The sequence below is a fragment of the Podarcis liolepis genome (assembly GCF_965112155.1).
Source record: "Podarcis liolepis genome assembly, chromosome: 15".
NCBI classification, from domain to species: domain Eukaryota; kingdom Metazoa; phylum Chordata; class Lepidosauria; order Squamata; family Lacertidae; genus Podarcis; species Podarcis liolepis.
In genome coordinates this window covers 17752098-17770361 of record NC_139566.1, presented here as the reverse complement: position 1 = coordinate 17770361, position 18264 = coordinate 17752098, and the positions used below count along the sequence as shown (strand labels likewise).

General features: G+C 44.5%; 1 protein-coding gene and 1 long non-coding RNA gene across 3 annotated transcripts; one reads left to right on the top strand and one right to left on the bottom strand.

The window, feature by feature from the left end:
* Positions 1 to 1175: 1175 nt before the first annotated feature.
* Positions 1176 to 9391, top strand: LOC310694134 (intelectin-like protein). Its single transcript, XM_083476916.1, has 8 exons — positions 1176 to 1331; positions 1852 to 1916; positions 3692 to 3856; positions 4893 to 5140; positions 6585 to 6743; positions 7210 to 7330; positions 8665 to 8768; positions 9002 to 9391. The coding sequence occupies exons 2-8, from the start codon at positions 1856 to 1858 to the stop codon at positions 9152 to 9154; spliced, it is 1011 nt and encodes a 336-aa protein (XP_083333042.1). The 5' UTR covers positions 1176 to 1331; positions 1852 to 1855; the 3' UTR covers positions 9155 to 9391.
* LOC310694135 lies at positions 9193 to 18186 on the bottom strand. 2 transcript variants are annotated; one of them, XR_014519561.1, is made up of 4 exons: positions 18019 to 18044; positions 15901 to 15941; positions 15646 to 15722; positions 9193 to 15528 (listed from the first exon to the last, which is right to left on the bottom strand). It is a non-coding gene; the product is annotated as an uncharacterized lncRNA (long non-coding RNA). The 2 variants fall into 2 exon arrangements; XR_014519560.1 differs by having other exon boundaries at positions 15901 to 18186.
* Between the last annotated feature and the right edge of the window lie 78 nt (positions 18187 to 18264).

Sequence of the window (18264 nt, the reverse complement as noted above, 5' to 3'; positions counted from 1 at the left end):
ACGTTTTTCTATGGTTTAAACCATAACAATTCCCATAGTATTATGGCTACCATGGAGACAAGTGGACGTGTGGGCGTAACAAACTTACGAGGACAGAAAACGAAGATATGCCATTCTAAACCCTGATTTGCCTGTTGAGCATTCAGCAACTCACCCGACGGTTTGTGATTTTAAATGATGGTTAGTGCAATGGTGGCTTGGTATGATGGCTAAACTGAACTCTGTGCTTAGCCGGTACTTGTGAACTGAACGCATGTAGCCCTCCCAGTACAAACTAGTGTGTAAATTGAGACTTTTAATCTAGATTGGAAGTGTGTGTGTCAGTGGCGTAGCGTGGGTTGTCAGCACCCGGGGCAAGGCAAGTAATTTGCTCCCCCTAACCCGTGGATTTGCGCCCCCTAACCCTACAAATCTATGCCTATGAATGATGGTCCCCCCCTCTCTCTTTCTCATATTCCAATTGATTCCCATTTCCGCCGATCGATCCCCGAAGCTCTCACCCAGCGAAATTCGTGCATAATTACGCTTCGCCATCCCTAATCCTGCCGCTTCCACCGGGAAATCATGACGGTGCGTTTCTCCTCTCCAAACTTTCCCCGGCCCTTTGCCGGCCGGTGCAGCCCTTTTGGCTACGAGCTCCCCTCCTTCTCTGCCCGCTTCCGACCCCACCTCCCCGTCCAGCCTCCCTACCTCCTGAAAAAAGGCGACGGTGCCGAGCAGGACACCCCCGTGGCCATCGGAGAGAGGCGGGGCTGAGGGAGGCAAGCCAATGGGCGAGGCGGGGGTAGGTGGCCACGGGGGCAGGCGCTGCCGCAGTCCTCGGGTGGGCAAGGTAGGAGCAGGCGGAGGCTGGCCGGCTGCTCTGACAATAGGGGCGGGCCGGGGGCACGACGGGGCTGGGCCCTCTGGACTCGCGCCCCCCCAGATGTTGTGCCCGGTGCAGCCGGCACCCCTGGCACCCCCCACGCTACGCCACTGGTGTGTGTGTGTCCCTTGAAGAATAAAGGTGCGATCCTATACTTCCTTGCCTGGGAATAAATTCCATTGAGCTCAGTGGACATAGCCTTGCCCTGTAAGTGAATTAATCTCTCTGCAATCTTTTCAGTGCCCTCTTGGTCACTGTCTGTCCTTATGTCAACAAACCTCTGGCCGCTGACCACTGTGAGCTGTTTGCCCTGGCTTGCTCACCGAGGTCCATTTCATTGTTAATGAAGACGAGAAGAGGACTGAACCCGTCTGGTCGGAGGGCCGGGCCTTTCTTCCTGTCTGAGCTGCTGCCTCTGTAGTGTCCTGTAGTAAACAGCTGGAGGAAGCTGTGATCTTGAAGTCAGGTGAGCTGAAAAGTCCCCCTCCCCAACCATTTATGCCACGTAAAATAAGGCAGAAGTATTTTTGGCTTCAGGTCCCAAAATGGATGCCCACCTTTCAAGCAGAGAAAGAGGAGCCTAGAGTGTGAGGGGTTGCTCAATTCTTCATGGAGGGCCAGACGACACAACCACTGCCTACTACCCACAATGAATGTGTGTGTGTGTGTGTGTGTGTGTGAGCGAGCAAGATAGTGCATCTTTATTTAGTCTTGCAGCCCCCTGCCAATCCATGTGGGGAACTCCAGGTACTTGTGGGTCTGGTTTAGTGCAAACAGCCTGAGGGAGGCTTCCTTGACCCTCCTCAATGGTCTGAATTTCCACCAGTTGGTTTCCATCCGATTTGCCAAAGATCCAGCCGTCACTCAATTGCAATTTAGCTCTGCTTCCTTCCAAATCTCTCTCTCTCTCGCTTTCTGTTTGAGTGCATGATGAGTTCTGGAGCGGAGTGATTCTGAAATAATGAACCTTTGGTCTTTCACTTTAGGAAGATGAAGCAACTTGTGATTATTCTGCTGTGTGTGTTTGTGTTTCCAGAAGGCGAACGGTGCGGTAAGCTTGTGGGTCCCTTGGTGAAATAATAGCCAGTAATAGGCGAATGAGCTTCAAAAAATCAGGCCAAGTTCAAATTGTTACTATTAGTATTAGTGTGGCAGCCCCTACACGTCAGAACTTCCTGCCTATTGAAATCAGGAAAGTGCCTTCACTATATTCCTTTTGGTACCTGCTAAAAACATTTTTGTTTAGAGAAGGCTACCCAGATGTTTAGAAAGTTGATGGGAGTTTTAATCTGTTTTGGGCCTATTGTTATTTTAACTTTTTGAAAGTCTGGAATTGTTCATTTTTCTTATTGATAGTTTTATTGGGGTTTTTTTTTTGTAAACCACCCACGGTTTGCTTTTTTACGATCAAGCAATGTATAAATTTGTATAAATGCAGTGCTTTTTTCTGTAAAAAAATGTTTAGGGGTACTCTCATTATGACTCAAGAAAATCACCATTTTATAGTTCGAATCGGGAAAAATACAGTGAATGGACAAAAGTACAAAGATTCACAAAACGTTTAGGGGTATGCGTATCCCCGGAAAAAAGCACTGCATAAATATGTATACATTTGATGAACTTAATAATTAAAATGCAATAAAATAAATGGAAATTGAATCCTGACAAAACAAAGGACCTTTGGGTAGATTATAATATATAATGGTCTTAAAATAAATATGGCTGCTTTAACCAGGAGGCTTGTGTGGCAGTTGAATGAGACCTTTGGAAAGAAACAAAATTCACAGGTTCTGGCTGCGTATGCAAGACCTTTGATTCTATGCTCAGTGCAGACCTGAGTACTTGCTTTTTCAACATAATCCACACAGCATCTAGATCTGTTGCTTATTTTTTTGCTGCCGAAATGCACTTATTGAGAAAACGGTTTCATTCTGAAAACAGAAAGCTTGTTGCATGTTGATTTGGCATTACCCTGCAGCGTGTTCTTTTGAATAGTTTCAAAATGTTTTTCTTTTCATTTAATTTCTGTGTTTGTGTTGTTGTTGTAAAAAAAACCCACTTTGGTGTTTGCCACCCTTTGGGAGCAAAAACAGGATAGGCATTTAGTAATTAAATAAAACCATGTGTTCTGATCACCTGGCTCCAACCAGCAGCTGGGAAATCACATTTTTGCCCCAGTTCAAGTTTCTGAACCATCTTCAAAGGCAGCCCCATGCTAAGTACATTACAGCAGTCTAGCCTGGAATATCCTAGTGCATCTGTGTCCAAGATCCTTCTTCTCCAGAAAGGAGAACTATGTAGAATCTGCATAAAAGTGTAGATCAGTGTTCCCCAACCTTGGGCCTCCAGCTGTTTTTGGACTACAACTCCCATCATCCCTCGCTAGCAAGACCAGTGGTCAAGGATGATGGGAATTGTAGTCCAAAAACAGCTGGAGGTCCAAGGTTGGGGAACACTGGTGTAGATGTAACCATACTCTCCCTCTCTCTCCTCCCACCCTTTTTGCTTTGTTTAAAAAGCAAGTGTTCTGGTTCCACTTCGTGTGACCCTTATTTTATTGCATCTGCACCCCACCTTCTTCTCCAAGGAGTTTTAAGGAGGCAACCATGGTTTTCCCCTCCCTCATTTAATCCCAACAACCCTGCGAGGCAGAGGCAGTCACGCCCAGCAAGCGTTATGATGGCCAAGTGGGGATTTGAACCCTGGTGTCTCCCAGGTCCTAGCAGTCCAAAGCTCTAACCGCTAAACCACCACTGGCCTCCCTCGCTTGCGGGTTTCCGACCCACTAATTGAAGACCAGGGCCCTGATGAATTTATTCTGTGCAGAGAGCAATGGCTGTGTCACTTCCTTGAAGCGAGACATCCTCAAGCTGATGGTCAAGTGGGAAGATGCAACCTGTCTCCAGAACCATCAAGGTCTGCCCCCGAATCTCCTTCAGTCTCTGCCCCGAAGCTGCATGGAAATCAAAACAGCACTGGAAGGAGCCACAGGTGGGTGAGTCGGGAAAGGGGCATGTTCGGTCCAGAACTTTTAGGGGGTGTGATGAGCTGAGTGCAACGGCCACAAGGTAAGTTCTGCATGTCTCTGCCCATGTGACCATTATGGCGGGGCCTTGAGCTGGCTGTTGTGGACAGGAATCAAAGTGATTCCAAACTATGCGGGGATGGTTCTTGTTAGTGAAATTCTACTCAGTGTTGATCCAGAATAGATTCCAGTGTATAGTTAGCAGAGTAAAAACTTAAACACGTTGCAGGATTCCCCAAAAATAGACCAGAGGCAATTAATATTTTATCCATCAGAGCTTTACTGAAGACAAATGAAATCCAGTTGCAGCAGACTTCACTTAAACTTACAATAACTTATAAGTCTAAACCTTAACACTAAGCATACTATGTGCAGAACACCACACCAGAAGGAAGAGAGGTAGAAAGAGAAACCTAGGCTCCTTCTGTCCTTACTATTATAGTCAGCATGACCTTGACAGAAGAGATAAGAGAACTAGTTTAAACCAGCTGTACTCAGCTTCTCTGAAGGAATCACCCAAACAACATGAACCTTCTACTTGTTTCTTTCACACAAAGAAGCTTCTAGAACCCACTTCAATTAATTAGAATAGGAAAGACCTCTACACATCAGATCAATACTTTCTGCACTAAGAAATGCAAACTAACAGGTTTGTGCCCCACATATGGTGAAACTGAGAACAGCAAATACAGGCACCCCTCCTCTTTAGCGGCTGGAATTGCGCAAGTCAAATGTGTGCAGAATGTGGGGTTATTGTGTAAGAAATATCCATCTCTAACCACTGCCTATGATATTATTGTAATATTGTATATTTTATTTGTGAATGAGAGGGCTATTGATGGCTGTGCTCATGTCATGGAGACTACAGGAGAGGGCTCTTGCGCCCGGATCCTGCTTGCTGGCTTCCCACAGGCATCTGTTTGGCCGCTGTGAGAACAGGATGCTGGACTGGTAGGGCCTGATCAGGCAGGGCTCTCCTGATATCCTGGTTCCCTCTTGCAGATGGGTTGTATGACTTGGCCACAGAAGATGGTGAGGTTTACCAAACCTTCTGCGACATGACCACGAATGGAGGCGGTTGGACACTAGTGGCCAGCATCCACGAGAACAACATTTATGGGAAATGCACCCAGGGAGACCGCTGGTCTAGCCAGCAGGGCAATGACGTCAAATGGCCTAATGGAGAAGGCAACTGGTCCAACAATGCCACCTTCGGGTCAGCAAAGGGCTGCACAAGCGATGACTACAAGGTCAGCTTTGCTTTCCGTACTGCGCATGGTGGGTTTTCTTGATTAGGAAGCGTACGCAGCATAGGTTGTGTTTGAATATAAATCCTAAACCAGGGTTTAGCACCAAACGAGTGTAAGTCTTGGGCTTTTGCACTCTTCCTTGATTTCACCTTTCCCACAATGCGGTTGGAACCATTTGCTTCCGTTTTCCAGCTAACCAGTTTGTCATTTCACCCCCCAACGTGGGACAAACTGCGGTTAGTTTAAACTGGGAACGGAGTAGAAATATGGGTCTGCATTTTGAAGTGAACTGACCTCATCAGCTGGGCTTGGACTTACATGTGGATTAGAAGACAGCTAACAAAAATGCAGACACAATGGGGACTGAAGGTGTTAGTGATTCAGAACTAATATACTGAAATGCTGACGCTTGATATTGCGGGAAAGCTAAGAGTGAAAGGGTGAGACAAGAGCTGAGCCACAGCAGGTGTCGCTAGAGTAAGCTGTAAAATAAACCCAGGAAAACAGTTAAGGTTCGCTGTATTATATCGCTCGAAGTCAACGGGTTATATCCTCTAGCTGGTGGATAACCAGGCCCCAGGCCCAAGACTGGCTGCAAATCTCAGCAGTAATAACGATAATAGTAATGGTAATAATTAAGGGCATGCATTATTCATTCATTCATTTATTTACTATATTTTAATATTTATTTTTATTAGCCCCCTAAAAATGGCTGCCGCCACCCTCAAGATGGCCGCCGCTAGGCGGCCACCCCTAACATGGCCGCTGCCATGTGTACCGCGGAAACCTGCCGCGGGGGCCACCGAGTAAGCGCGGGGAACGGGCAGGCTGCGCTAATGCGGGAGAAAGGAGAAGGCCGCAGGAAGCGACGCAGCCCACGTCCCCCACGAGCACGGGAAGCGGTGCAAGACCCCCCCATCGCCCCCCTGCAATGGCCGCGAAGCCAGGCTGAACTGCCGGGTCATGTAGGATCAGGTGGCTGCGTGCAACCTGCAAAAGGCGCCCCCCCATCTGAGGTGGGCAGCGGTCATTACAGTGGTGCCCCGCAAGACGAATGCCTCGCAAGACAAAAAACTCGCTAGACGAAAGGTTTTTTCATTTGCGATTTGCCTCGCAAGACGAATTCCCCTATGGGCTTGCTTTGCAAGACGAAAACGTCTTGCGACTTTGTTAAACCGTTTAAACCGTGCTTCGCAAGAAGAAAAATTTGCTAGACGGCAAAAATTGCGGAACGAATTAATTTCGTCTTGCGGGGCACCACTGTATGGGGAAAGTAATACAAAAATAAAAGCAAAAGTTGTCAAGGATGCTGCAAAGCAAGTCCCATGAAGAGTGGGACTGAGGACCAGATAAAGCTATCTGGAGGGCCACATTTGGCCCCTGGGCCCAAAGGTTCTTACCCCCAGCATACAAGATTTTCCTCTCAGACTTTTTTGCTTTTCAGAACCCTGGCTACTATGATCTTGAAGCTCGGGATTTGGCAATCTGGCATGTCCCAAACAACACCCCCATGAAGGAATGGATGGATGCCGCCATCTTGAGGTACCACACTGAAAATGGATTCTTGGCTGAAGAAGGAGGCAACCTTCTCAGGCTCTACCAGGTAAGCATGGCTGCCTAGTGACTCAATATTTGGGCATTGATAGCTGTGACTAGTTTGGAGTACCTGGTGCCCTCTCCTTGTTTTGGGCTCCCAACGCCTATCAGCTCAGCCTCAGGCAGCATGGCCATTTTGGATGACCCCCTGCATTTGCATTGACATTTTGTTCTTAATTGGGATATCTAATCACATGTTATATCTGTTTTGGACCACGTTAAAGGCCAGCATAAAACAAATGTGATCCTTTTGTTTTTATCTTCTCACGTTTGTTATTATTTATTGCATTTATATCCCACCTTTTTCTCCAAGGTGTTCATGGTTCTTCCCCATCTAATTTAATCCCCCAAACAACCCTGTGAGGTAGGTAAGGCTGAGAGGCAGCAACTGGTCAGCATCACTTTTTTAGAGGCCAGCATATATGTTCTCAGACAGGCCTTTCTCAGCTCTTTTGCATTTCTTCTCCTTCCAGAAATACCCAGTAACATATGGGATTGGCACCTGCCCAGATAACAACGGCCCAGCAGTTCCTGTCATCTATGATACTGGCAATGTGCAGCAGACGTCTTTCTTCTACTCCCCAAATGCTCGATGTAAGTTTTAGTTCCGTGTGAGTTTAGCTCAGTGTCAGCGCAAAAAAAACTCTCATGGAGTTTGCTTGGATGGCTTTGGTGGGGAAGCTAGAGCCTACCAAAGTATCCAGCCCAAGACCTGAAACTTGATTCTGAGGTAGGGTTGCAAGGTCAGGAGCACCCCAGACCCTGAGATTTCAGGGCCCAATCCCGAGAATTAGGAATAGGCTCTGGTGATGTCATGGGGCGGACTTCAGAGATTCTTTCTCTGTGCTCCCTCCCAACACTGAGTCCTGGAGATGGAGGTTAATTGGGAGAGAGGAGGAGGGAGCAGAGGAGGGCAGATTCCCACTCCACTGAGAGTCTGTGCAATAATTTGCATCTGGCTCCTGCCAGGCTGAAGCTTGCAAGCTGCATTCTTTATTATTATTACAGTGGTACCTCGGGTTACATACGCTTCAGGTTACGGACTCCGCTAACCCAGAAATAGTACCTCATGTTAAGAACTTTGCTTCAGGGTGAGAACAGAAATCGTGCAGCGGCAGCAGGAGGCCCCATTAGCTAAAGTGGTGCTTCAGGTTAAGAACAGTTTCAGGTTAAGAACGGACCTCCAGAACGAATTAAGTACTTAACCTGAGGTACCACTGTATTACTATTACTATTATTATTATTATTAATTGGCATTCATGCCCACTTGGAGCTTCAATACCCCCTGCCCCACCTGGAGGCATCCAGACAAGCCTGGAAACTTCAGGCCAGCCCAGGAGGTCTGGTAACCCTGTTCTGAATAAAAGAAAGAATGAGTGAACCCACCCATCCTCATTCTGAATTTGAATTTTAGCTGTTCGGCATATAAAATGATGGGACTCTCCCAATTATTTTCACCACTTTCGGGAGATGTTTCTTGATTCATTAGCCAAAATAAGGCAACTGCCTCAGTGGCAGGTGTGGTGGTATCCCCCTGAGCTTCCCTCCTGAGTGCCCTGTTGCTTCCCCTATGTTGGGGACAGACCATTGTGTCTTCTTCACCCTCCACAACTGCCTGAAAGTTAGCTGCCCTCAGGTCCACTGTTGCGAGTGCTAAAGTAAGACGCAGCTCCCATTCCAGAAGGTATCTGTATAGGCTGATACTCTTTCTTTTTTAAAAACTGGAGATGCCAAGCACTGAACCTGGGGCCTTTTGCACCCCAAGCAGCTGCTCTGCACCTTGGCATGCTGCCTCAGCTGAGCCGTGAGTACTGTGTTCAAATTAACAGCTAGCAGCTGCCAAGCTCTTGGGATAGAGGACAGTCTATATGCTGCATACTCCATAATATCCCTCTCCCCCCCCCCCGCCTCTGATTTTGTTTTTCCAGCAAAGATTGAACCTGGCTTCATTCAGTTCCGGGTGTTTAATAACGAGAAAGCTGCCATGGCTCTGTGTGCTGGGGTTAAAGTCACAGGATGCGATACAGAATATGTGAGTGGCTTCTTCAATTGCCAGTGTTGCATATCCTGGTCCCAACGCCCAGGCCGGCCCAACCATTAGCCCTGCTGAGGCAGCCACCTCAAGCAGCAGGCTGGGGGTGGCTGCGCAGAGGGCAGCAGATCCAATAAGCCAGGGCAGCAAAATGTATTGGGCCGGGCCGGCCCCTCAATTTTTTTAGATTGTGCATTCAAAATTCTGGCTTATGCTTCTTTCTTTTCTTCCAGACCTGCGTTGGTGGCGGAGGGTATTTTCCTGAAGGACATCCGAGGCAGTGTGGCGACTATACTGCCTTTGATTGGAATGGCTATGGCGCACACAGTGGCTTTAGTGTCTCCAAAGAGTTACTGGAATCTGCCATGCTCCTTTTCTATCACTAAGGCGAGGAAGGAGGTCAAAGTAAACATGACAATCTGTATGCAATTTGGCATGATTTTATTTTTTTTTCACGTAACAAGGCATGTAATAGAGCAGTCCCACTACCCCTGGTTCACATAGTTTGGCTTTCACAACCCTTTATTTTTTGATGGGCACAATCTGAACCCTGTAATAAATAAAAAAGAATGAAATTATATTTTTTGATGTGACAATAATATTAAAAAATGAGTGAATCTTAACTTACCTGTTTTCTCCCCTAATTAGCTGTATGATGCATTTCAGGTGATCCAAATGATCACCTGTTTTTTCTGTTTTATTATCTGTATGTTCAAAATTTAAAGAACTATTTTTATAAGGAAAATACGGTGAGGAAGGCTGTTAACCATATCTCCTTCTGCTGTAGAAGCCCATAATGTGCTTGAAAGAATATTGATTTTGACCTCATTCACAGAGGTCAAAGTTATTCCCAGTGGGATAATCTGTTACTGCTCCTATCAAATGTGGGATGAATGTTTTAACCCCTCTCAAGCAGTTTCAGCATTTGGTTCGATTGGAAGATAGTTGGATAAGATAGTCATTTATAAGCCTTATTGTTTCATTACATGTACTATCCATGACTGCAAACTACAATGGCTATGTTCTGTCTCCGCTGTCGGAGGCAGTAATGTTTCTGAATATTATACCAGTTCTTGGGAATCACAAGTGGGGAGAGTTGCTGTTGCACTCAGGTCCTGCACCCAGTGAGCTTCATGGCTGAGCGGGGATTTGAACCCTGGTCTCCCAGGTCATGGCTCAACATTACGCCACACTGGCTCTCATGGCAGATACACTCGCAGATGGCCCTGAGATCATGTTTACCCTCAGAACCACAGATCCAAGAGTGCCCAGCCATGTTTCCTCTGTTCGCAACTCCATGGCAGTTACAAACACCAACTATTATATGAAGCATCGAATCAGCAAATTAGCATTTAGGTTGTGACAAAACATGACTAAGTACTTGAAAGACAAATAAGCCCTTCTCCCCCACGCTGAGTAGGAGGAAGATGTTCTGTAATGCAAAAAGAAAACAGATGGGAAATATGAAGGAGATGGGTAGGAATCAGTGCCTGTGTCCTGTCAATGCATTAAGAGGGGGAGAGTTTGGCTGCTGTGCTCAGCTGCTGTCCTTACATGTAAGCAATTAAGCCACAGTGGTTGATTCCAGACATGAAAGTCCCTGGATATTACACTCTGCCCTGTGAAAGCCTGTGCCCTTGTTTAACACTGGTTGTGATTTGATTATTCATTGGGGAGGGAAAGGCACTCAGCACATGCTCAAGAGCACTCTTTACATTTGTATTTTTAACACCCTTTTTCATTCATGAACCTTGAACTAGTTCACAATGTACACAAAAAGCATTAAATAACAGTTAAAAACATTCGGACAGCCATGTAATTTCAATGGCTACAGCAGGCAGAACAACACCCACCCCCTTCATATCAACAGGAAATGCCTGGGTAAAGAGAAAAGTCCTTAAGGAAACTTCAAGTCATTCAGTATTCAGTGGGAAGAAGTAAAGTGCATACCAAAACTTTATATTTGTGCATGTAAGGTACATGAATGCACTCTGCCGCCCAGCATAACAAATTCTTTAAAAAAAGGGACTTTTTGCTGTTTGGAAGTGATGGCAATATGCATGGGGAAAGTATAGGGTGAACAAATGATTAATGGGAAGGTGTGTAAACACCCTGCAAGCAAACCAGTGACCTCTAGAGGGCAGGATCCATCAATAAAAGCAATATTTCTCAGGCTTTTGTGGGATATCTAGCCTCACATAACCAACATGCTTTATTTAAAATATGAAGCAGTTAAGACCATAGAATATGACTCTTTGTTTTCGCACACTTCCACCATGTGAACCCTACCAGTTATGGAGCCATCTTCCTTTTAACCAAAATACAAGCAGAATACCAACAATTTTGAGGTATTGCACAACAAACCATCTTCATGAAGATATTTGTTGTTGTTATTTTGCAATAAGTGATGGAAAAATGCACTGGGAAGTGTGGGATAAAGTTTGCTTTAAGCAACATTGTCTAACCTCTTTGCAAACAAATGAGAATGAATGCTCAAAAGAACAGGTCTGAGGCCTCTTATCTCACAGAAGTCTATCTGGAGTATTGTAATTTTGGGACATAAAAACATACCTTTCGTTTGGGATACAGAGTTGAAAGTTTAAATCGTAGAATTATTTCCAGGGGGGAAAGAAGATGCACATCAAGTACATTCTCCACTCCTAAGATCTGGGATAAAAGAAAGAAAAATCACCAGACAAATCAACCAAATGGATATCTGAGGGTTTGCTTGTTTCCTTGTGAAAACAATTGAATAGCAACTGGTAGGCTACCCATGAGGTTATTTGCATTTTTCTGTGAATCTCAAGTTTGAAATTTTAAAAGAAAGCATACGTTTCTAGTGTTTGTAGTAGCAAAGAAAGTCTTGAAATGCAGGCAGAAATGGATGGTAAGCAATACAAATTAATGCCAAATTTATGGAATTTAGCTGCTGGAGCTTCTACTCAAGAAGACCCTGGGGTTCAACATTTACTTCTCTCATGTACTCATTACGTAGCCCTAGGCAAACTGCAATCTCCACTACAGCCCTTCCTCCCTTCTGCAACGTGGAGATAATAAGAGTGACCTAACTTAAAGGGTTGTTGTAAAGATTTCAAGATAATTACGTGCCTGTGTACATGTTCCCGTTGACTCTGCATGCAGTGCACTACCACCACAGGTCTGGGAAGCAGTGTACACACCAGCTGCAATCCATATATATCCATCTATTATGCCCTTTCTTATGAAATACTGCATTTTGAGGAAGTTTCCTCAAACCATATTTGATCTGAATTGAGAAAAAGAAACATTTAGCTGAGTTTTGAATTTATTTTTCATGTGCCCAGCCTGTGAAGCACTCATACTCTGAACACTGCACATAATGCTAAACGTAATTATGCTAAACGTAATTACTGGCTGCATCACTGAAGGTGTAATCCTGTACTTGAGACCTACCAGAAGAGAGGCAGTAGAATTTGGTGGAGTCCTGCTATTTCAGCAGAGTGCAAGCATGCCTCCACTCCAGCTGCCCAGTCCACGGGGGTGGGGGGTGGGGGTGCAACACTTGCCCTGCCCTGGGCACTGGCAAACCATGCTACACCACTGCAGGAGAGTACATAACATTGGGCTAGAGGGGTCAGAAATGACACATGGTTCTTCTGAAAGATAGCTGGTTTGATTCTGATACAAAAGAGCTTGATAGAATTACCCTCCTGCCTCTCCAATGCCTATGATAGTTCTCGATGCAATGCTGCATTTATTTATTTAACAAAAATTATATGCTGCTTGATCGCAATAAAAATATAACAGAATTACTGATAAAAATGGTAAAAAGCAGATACTTTAAAACATTCAAAATATAATTAAAATCAAGAATAGGCTAAAAAGGCACGTGTTTAATCTCAGGTTTTGTGTGTCTGGATAGGTTTGCCTGAACAAAAATGTCTTTAGCAAGCATCGAAAAGAGTACAATGGAAGCCTGATGTTAATGGGCAGGGAGCTATAAAGTGTAGGTGCTGCCATACTAAAAGACTGATTTCTTACAAGCACAGAACAAGTATTATGTGGCACCTGTAACAGTGCCATCTCTGCAGGCTGAAGCAGTCATTTGGGCATCTATAGTGTACGGTGATCCTGGAAGCAAACTGGTCCCAAATTGTTCAGGTCTTTATATACTGATAGTAACACCTTGACTTTGGCCTTGAGAAGCAAATGAGCACCCAGTGCAGATCTCTGAGCAGAGGTGTTATATGTTGACAGAGTCTCGCTCCTGTTAGCAATCATGCTGCAGCATTCTGGAGTAACTGCAGGTGAAAGGGAAGCCCCACACAGAATGTGTTGCAGTAATCTAATCCTGAAGTCACCATGGCATTCCTTATGTTTGCTATTAATTTGTACTGAATTGTTTCAAATATTTTGAGCAATAGTACTTTGTTAGCTTCCTCCAGCATGCTACTGGAAAAGAGGAATACAAATACATATCATGAACTCCCAAAACTGGCTCCAGGGGAATGGCAATGCTGGATGAGACCAGCAGAGGGCTCTCCACCCTAACAGTGCTACCACTTAACAGTGCTACCTAACAGAAAATATCCAAGATGTGATGTGGCCTTAGCGAATTCTCAGTTTGCATGTCCCCACCTTTTCCAGTCTAGAGAGGCCAACTATGGCTGTCATGCCCAAAGCACCCCCAAACCCCTGGAGCAAGCACTGTTAGTACCGCTCCTCCTACAGGCATCAAATAAGGACTAGCACTGGAGAATATCCCCTGCTCCTCCAGTCTGTGAAAGTTTTTCTTCTTTGAACCCAGAAGGGATCTGGTTCACATAAAGGGGATGATCTGCCTTTCTCCCTCACATGTGGTGCACCATGACAGCCTTAATTGTCTTGTATTTTTTTTTTTTTAATCCTTTTGGCTTTACAATATCTGAGTAAGCAATCTTGCCATGTCCAAAACATTAAGCTAGCAATATCAGTAAATGTCCACAAGCATCAGTTTGGAACAGACTTGGAGATGGTAGAGGCAATGCACAATTTAAAATATAGCTTTCACCCTTATTCAAACCATTTGGTCGTGCTGGCTAGTTATAAATAACCACTAAAGGGCAAATTCCATCAACAAAATAATTTATGCAAACAGCAGTTTAATTGCATTAATAAGAAAATTAGATTTCCTACCCTAACTGAAAATATAGGCTCCTAACTTTCTCCAGCCTATCTCAGTTTTTAAAAAATGTTTAAGTTTTCCTAACGTATCTTACCATCTAAGTTCCCTGGCATTCTGTAATAAATTCCACAGTTATCCAGCCAGTGCCATAGGCAAAGATCCTGTTGTCTTCAGATAGGTGAGTGTGTGTGAGGCAGAGTTAGATAGTAAGAAGGAAGGGTGGAGTGGGAAATAAGTCTCTGAACATCTTTTATACTGTAATAGGAACTGGCCCAAAACGTTCTATCTTGCATATAAATCTAATTACTTGTGTAGACAACTTTAAGGAAGATGTTGAATAGGCATTGCATATTATGAGTGTCCACAATCTAACAAGGAGAAACCCCTGCTTTCAGTTCTTTGTTCAGGTCAGTTTGGCACATTCCAGTATTTTCATCCAAACCATTGCAGGGGGTGAAAGCTACATTTCCCTGCCTGCTGCAATCTCAATAATTACCAGCCTTCTCCCCTGCAGCTGCTATTCGGATTCTGAAAAAGCATGCAGAGTAAATGGGAAAATGTATATAATATTATGTCCAGTTTGACCTTTTTGTTTGCAAATCCATTAAAGATGAACTTTCCCTCATTGCACCCGGTCCTGAAATAGAAAAACCATATTCTCAGTCCTTTGAATTGCCTACCCTCTCCTATCCACAATGAGTGGAAGATTTTTTAGAACAATTTGACTTCAAGCAGAGCAGATCCCTTTAGCAGGCTTTAGTAGGAGCAGTTTATGGTGTGAAGGAAACCTTATATGGCTATATATTTATATTTTGTGTAAACAGACCAGAAGGGTATTTGTTAACAGAGGAAAAACACAAGGAAAAACAGTTGCCAGAAGAATGCACTTCAGCAGCTGGGATCTCTCTCTCTGGCATTCCAGATTGGGTGGAAGGGGGGAAATAACAGAAAGTACCAGAAGCTCTAGAAAGGAGTGAATATTCACCTTCTGCATTGTGACAAGTATAAAATTTGCCTTTCCAGCCCTGTACATCTGTCAAGTACGAACGGCAAATAACAGCTGTCTTCCTACAGCCACATGTAATTTTTTCATAACTGCATTTAATAATAACTGGATTACTGCAATGTACTCTGTGGGGTTGCCCTTGAGGTTGGTGTGGAACCTGCAGCTGGTGCAAAATGTGGCAGCTCGATGATTCATTGGGGCAGAATATCGCCAACATGTTACCCTGCAGTTGAAGGCTAAGTTCAAGGTGCTGGTTTTGGCGAATAAAGCCCTATGCAGCTTGGGACCAGGATACTTTAGAGATCATCTCATCCCTTAAATACCCAGTTGATCACTGCACTCCTCTGCAAATACTGTCTTATCAGGAGGTCTGGATTCCATACAATGCATAAAGTGGGGCTTTAGTGTTGTGGCACCCACCATGTGGAATTTTCTCTCCCTGGATAATAGACAGGTGCTGTCTTCTGTTGTCTGTTTGGTACCTACTGAAAATTTTCCACTTTCAACAAGAAAGTTGAGAAATGTCCCCATCTGCGGCGGTATTCGAATTGCTCTTACTTTTTTCTCACTTGTCGTTTGCTGCCTTGGACTTATTTGGCAGGAACGGTGGGCTATATATCCAATAAATAAAAATAAATAAAATACCAGTCAGTTGAAACCCAAGCCTGTATTATCAATTTCTTCCTATTTGTTATGGAATAAAAATAAAGTTCCTTTTCCAATCTGACCTGAAATCCTGTTTTGGGTATGGTTGCTTACATTTTAGTCAGTGATTCTGCTGCATAAGGAAGCACTGAGTTTGTTTCTAAGCAAGACAATGGAAACACAGAAGTGAGAACTGCAGAGCTAGCAATGTAATAGAAGCACATAACTGCAGAGTTGGAGAGTCCCCAAGAGATCATCCAGCACAACTCCCTATAAATCCAACAATTCCTAACCACTTGGATGTTTGCTTTTAAATTATATCTCAAGGGAGCCTTTACCGCAGTGACTTGCCTGCTAGCTGTCATGGGACAGCTTTGCTCTGCAGAAGATGGAAGCATATAAGTCAATTCAAATGGAACTGAGGGCTTTAGGGCCTGGGGTGGGAGTCTTGTTAGAATTAAGTTATAAACGGAAACAAAAAAGCAACCAGTCCCTGGCAGGCCCCCACCATACAGCTAGCTGAGTCCTCCGAGGCCTGGGGCAAGTGTACCCAGCTGCCCCCACCCTGCACAAGCCTGGGGGCCTCACCATTGTGAACTGAGAGTGCAGCTGAATTTAGCACATGCTCAACAGTCCTGTGTCATGATGATGATGCCTTGCAACAGAAGTATGGTAGCGGGATGACCAAGCAGCGTATTTCAGGGAAGCTTGTCAGCCATGATCAATCTTCACATTCAGTAGCCCCTGATATGTTTCTAAGGAACCCCAGGACTTCCCGCAATATAGTTTAAAGAAAACAGTGTTCTAGATCAGGCTTCAGCAACCCGATGCTATCCTGACATTTTGGACTACATGCTGATTGAGGCTGATGGAAGTTATTGTCCAAAACATCCGGAGGGCCCCAGTTGGGTGATGGCAGATCTAGATTAATTAACACAGAATTCGAAGATGTGTTCTTGGGTGTGTGTGGCTCAAAACACGCAAACCCTATTGTTATTTCCTTCAGCGTACCTTCAGGAACACTGTGCTATGCTTATGGCCGAATTGAGGTCAGGGAGCCAAAGGTTAAAAGCAGTCTGGCAGAGAAGAGAGTACTTGAGAAGGATACTATTTCTGGAACGTGCCTTGGATCGCAAGCACCACTGGCCGTAAGCCCGTAGCAGGGCAAAAACTTCTTTGACATTTGCAGAATGCATTTGACGCCCGAGAGAAAACTAACAAAGCAGCAATTGAGATGCAGACTGACCCAGCTGAGACCAGCTAAGGTTGACTCTTCTGCGTATGCACCAAACGTTTTAAGCACACTCTCCCCTCCACCCCCCCCCCGAATCCTGGGAACTGTAGTTTATACCTCAGAGCTGCAATTCTCAGCAAACTAAACAAACAACAGTTCCCATGATTTTTTTTGGGGGGGGGGTGCTTTAAATGTATGGTGTGCACGCAGTTGGAAAAATAAGACAAAGCATCATATTCGTGGACAAGGTTGGAAGTTTTTTCAATGTAAAGGATGTCATTGAGCAGCGTTTCTCTTAGGAAAAGGGCTATTCCCAAAGTAAAGCAGTTGTAATGGAGTGTGAGTGTGGTGAATTAAAAGCTCGTGTGTGCCACACAAATTGGTATTTCTGTTTATTTGCAAACACTGAGTTTTTACATAAATGTATGCTTCAAAGGAAATCAGAACTTCTAAGCATGACTAAATGCTACATTTTAGGAATTAAAGATTAATTAGATCTGCTACACTTTTGTGTAATAAACACCAGTTTTACTAGCCTGTAACTTTTTTAAGAACTTCAGCTTTTTTTGATGCCTGGGGCATTGGATCTGCCGTTTAAATCTGATTTTAACTGGTCATGTTTCTTTTAACCTTTGTTAGCATTTGATTATATTCTTTCAATTTCTCTTTCACATTCTGAGAAATGTTTTTGGATTTCCAAGACCATCTTGAGAGGACGGTCAGATTCAATTTGGGCTTCTCCTTTTTAGAACTGTCCCTTCAATTTTCCTTTGCCAATTTAACCTCTTATTATAGCGGGGGGGGGGGTGGATTAGTGACATGCTGCTTGAGCCACAAGCTTTGTAAACTAAAACTCTAAGGAAACACTTTTTGGCAGAATGTTCAATTGTCACCCCCATGCTCTTTCAAGAATTTTAAAATATTTGTTCACAAGCCTCTTTTAATATCTTTTAGTACTGGTTGTGCTTTGTAAAAGGAAAAGGTATAAAAAACCAAACATGTAAATATTGAAAGGAAATATATTTTCTCCTCAAGCTAATTAAAAAGTTTATGAAGCAATTAGTTCCTTCCTCCCTTTATCCAAAGTAATGGGGCATATTGAGGTCTGAGGAGTGCAGGCTTGGAGTTCCCCTTGCACAACTTGGCAGAGAAGGTAATAAATATATATAGAGAGATGTGCAATATATCCCTGAATAACTTAAGCAAAATTTCCCTCACACACCCCGCTTAAGCGAAACTCCTCACAGCTACTACAACTCCGCTAAATCCCGCCCTCCGCGCCTCGTTGGCTAGCGGCGCTTTTTTCCTCCACCATTCTCGCCTCTCGATTGGCTACCCTCCTGCCACTCCGCTCTCCCACTCCCCCCCTCCCAACCGCCTGTTTCTCATTTTTTCTTACAGCCGGCATCTCTTCTACACACACTGTCCACGCGCCGCGGGCCGGCCTCCGATTGGTTGCCGGGACTGT

What these genes read in the sequence shown, in the direction of transcription:
- LOC310694134 (XM_083476916.1), top strand. Translation starts at nt 1,856, where the DNA reads ATGAAGCAACTTGTGATTATTCTGCTGTGTGTGTTTGTGTTTCCAGAA. An exon ending in GCACAAGCGATGACTACAAG is followed by an intron (nt 5,141 to 6,584) that starts GTCAGCTTTGCT and finishes TTTGCTTTTCAG; the next exon opens with AACCCTGGCTACTATGATCT. An exon ending in ACCTTCTCAGGCTCTACCAG is followed by an intron (nt 6,744 to 7,209) that starts GTAAGCATGGCT and finishes TTCTCCTTCCAG; the next exon opens with AAATACCCAGTAACATATGG.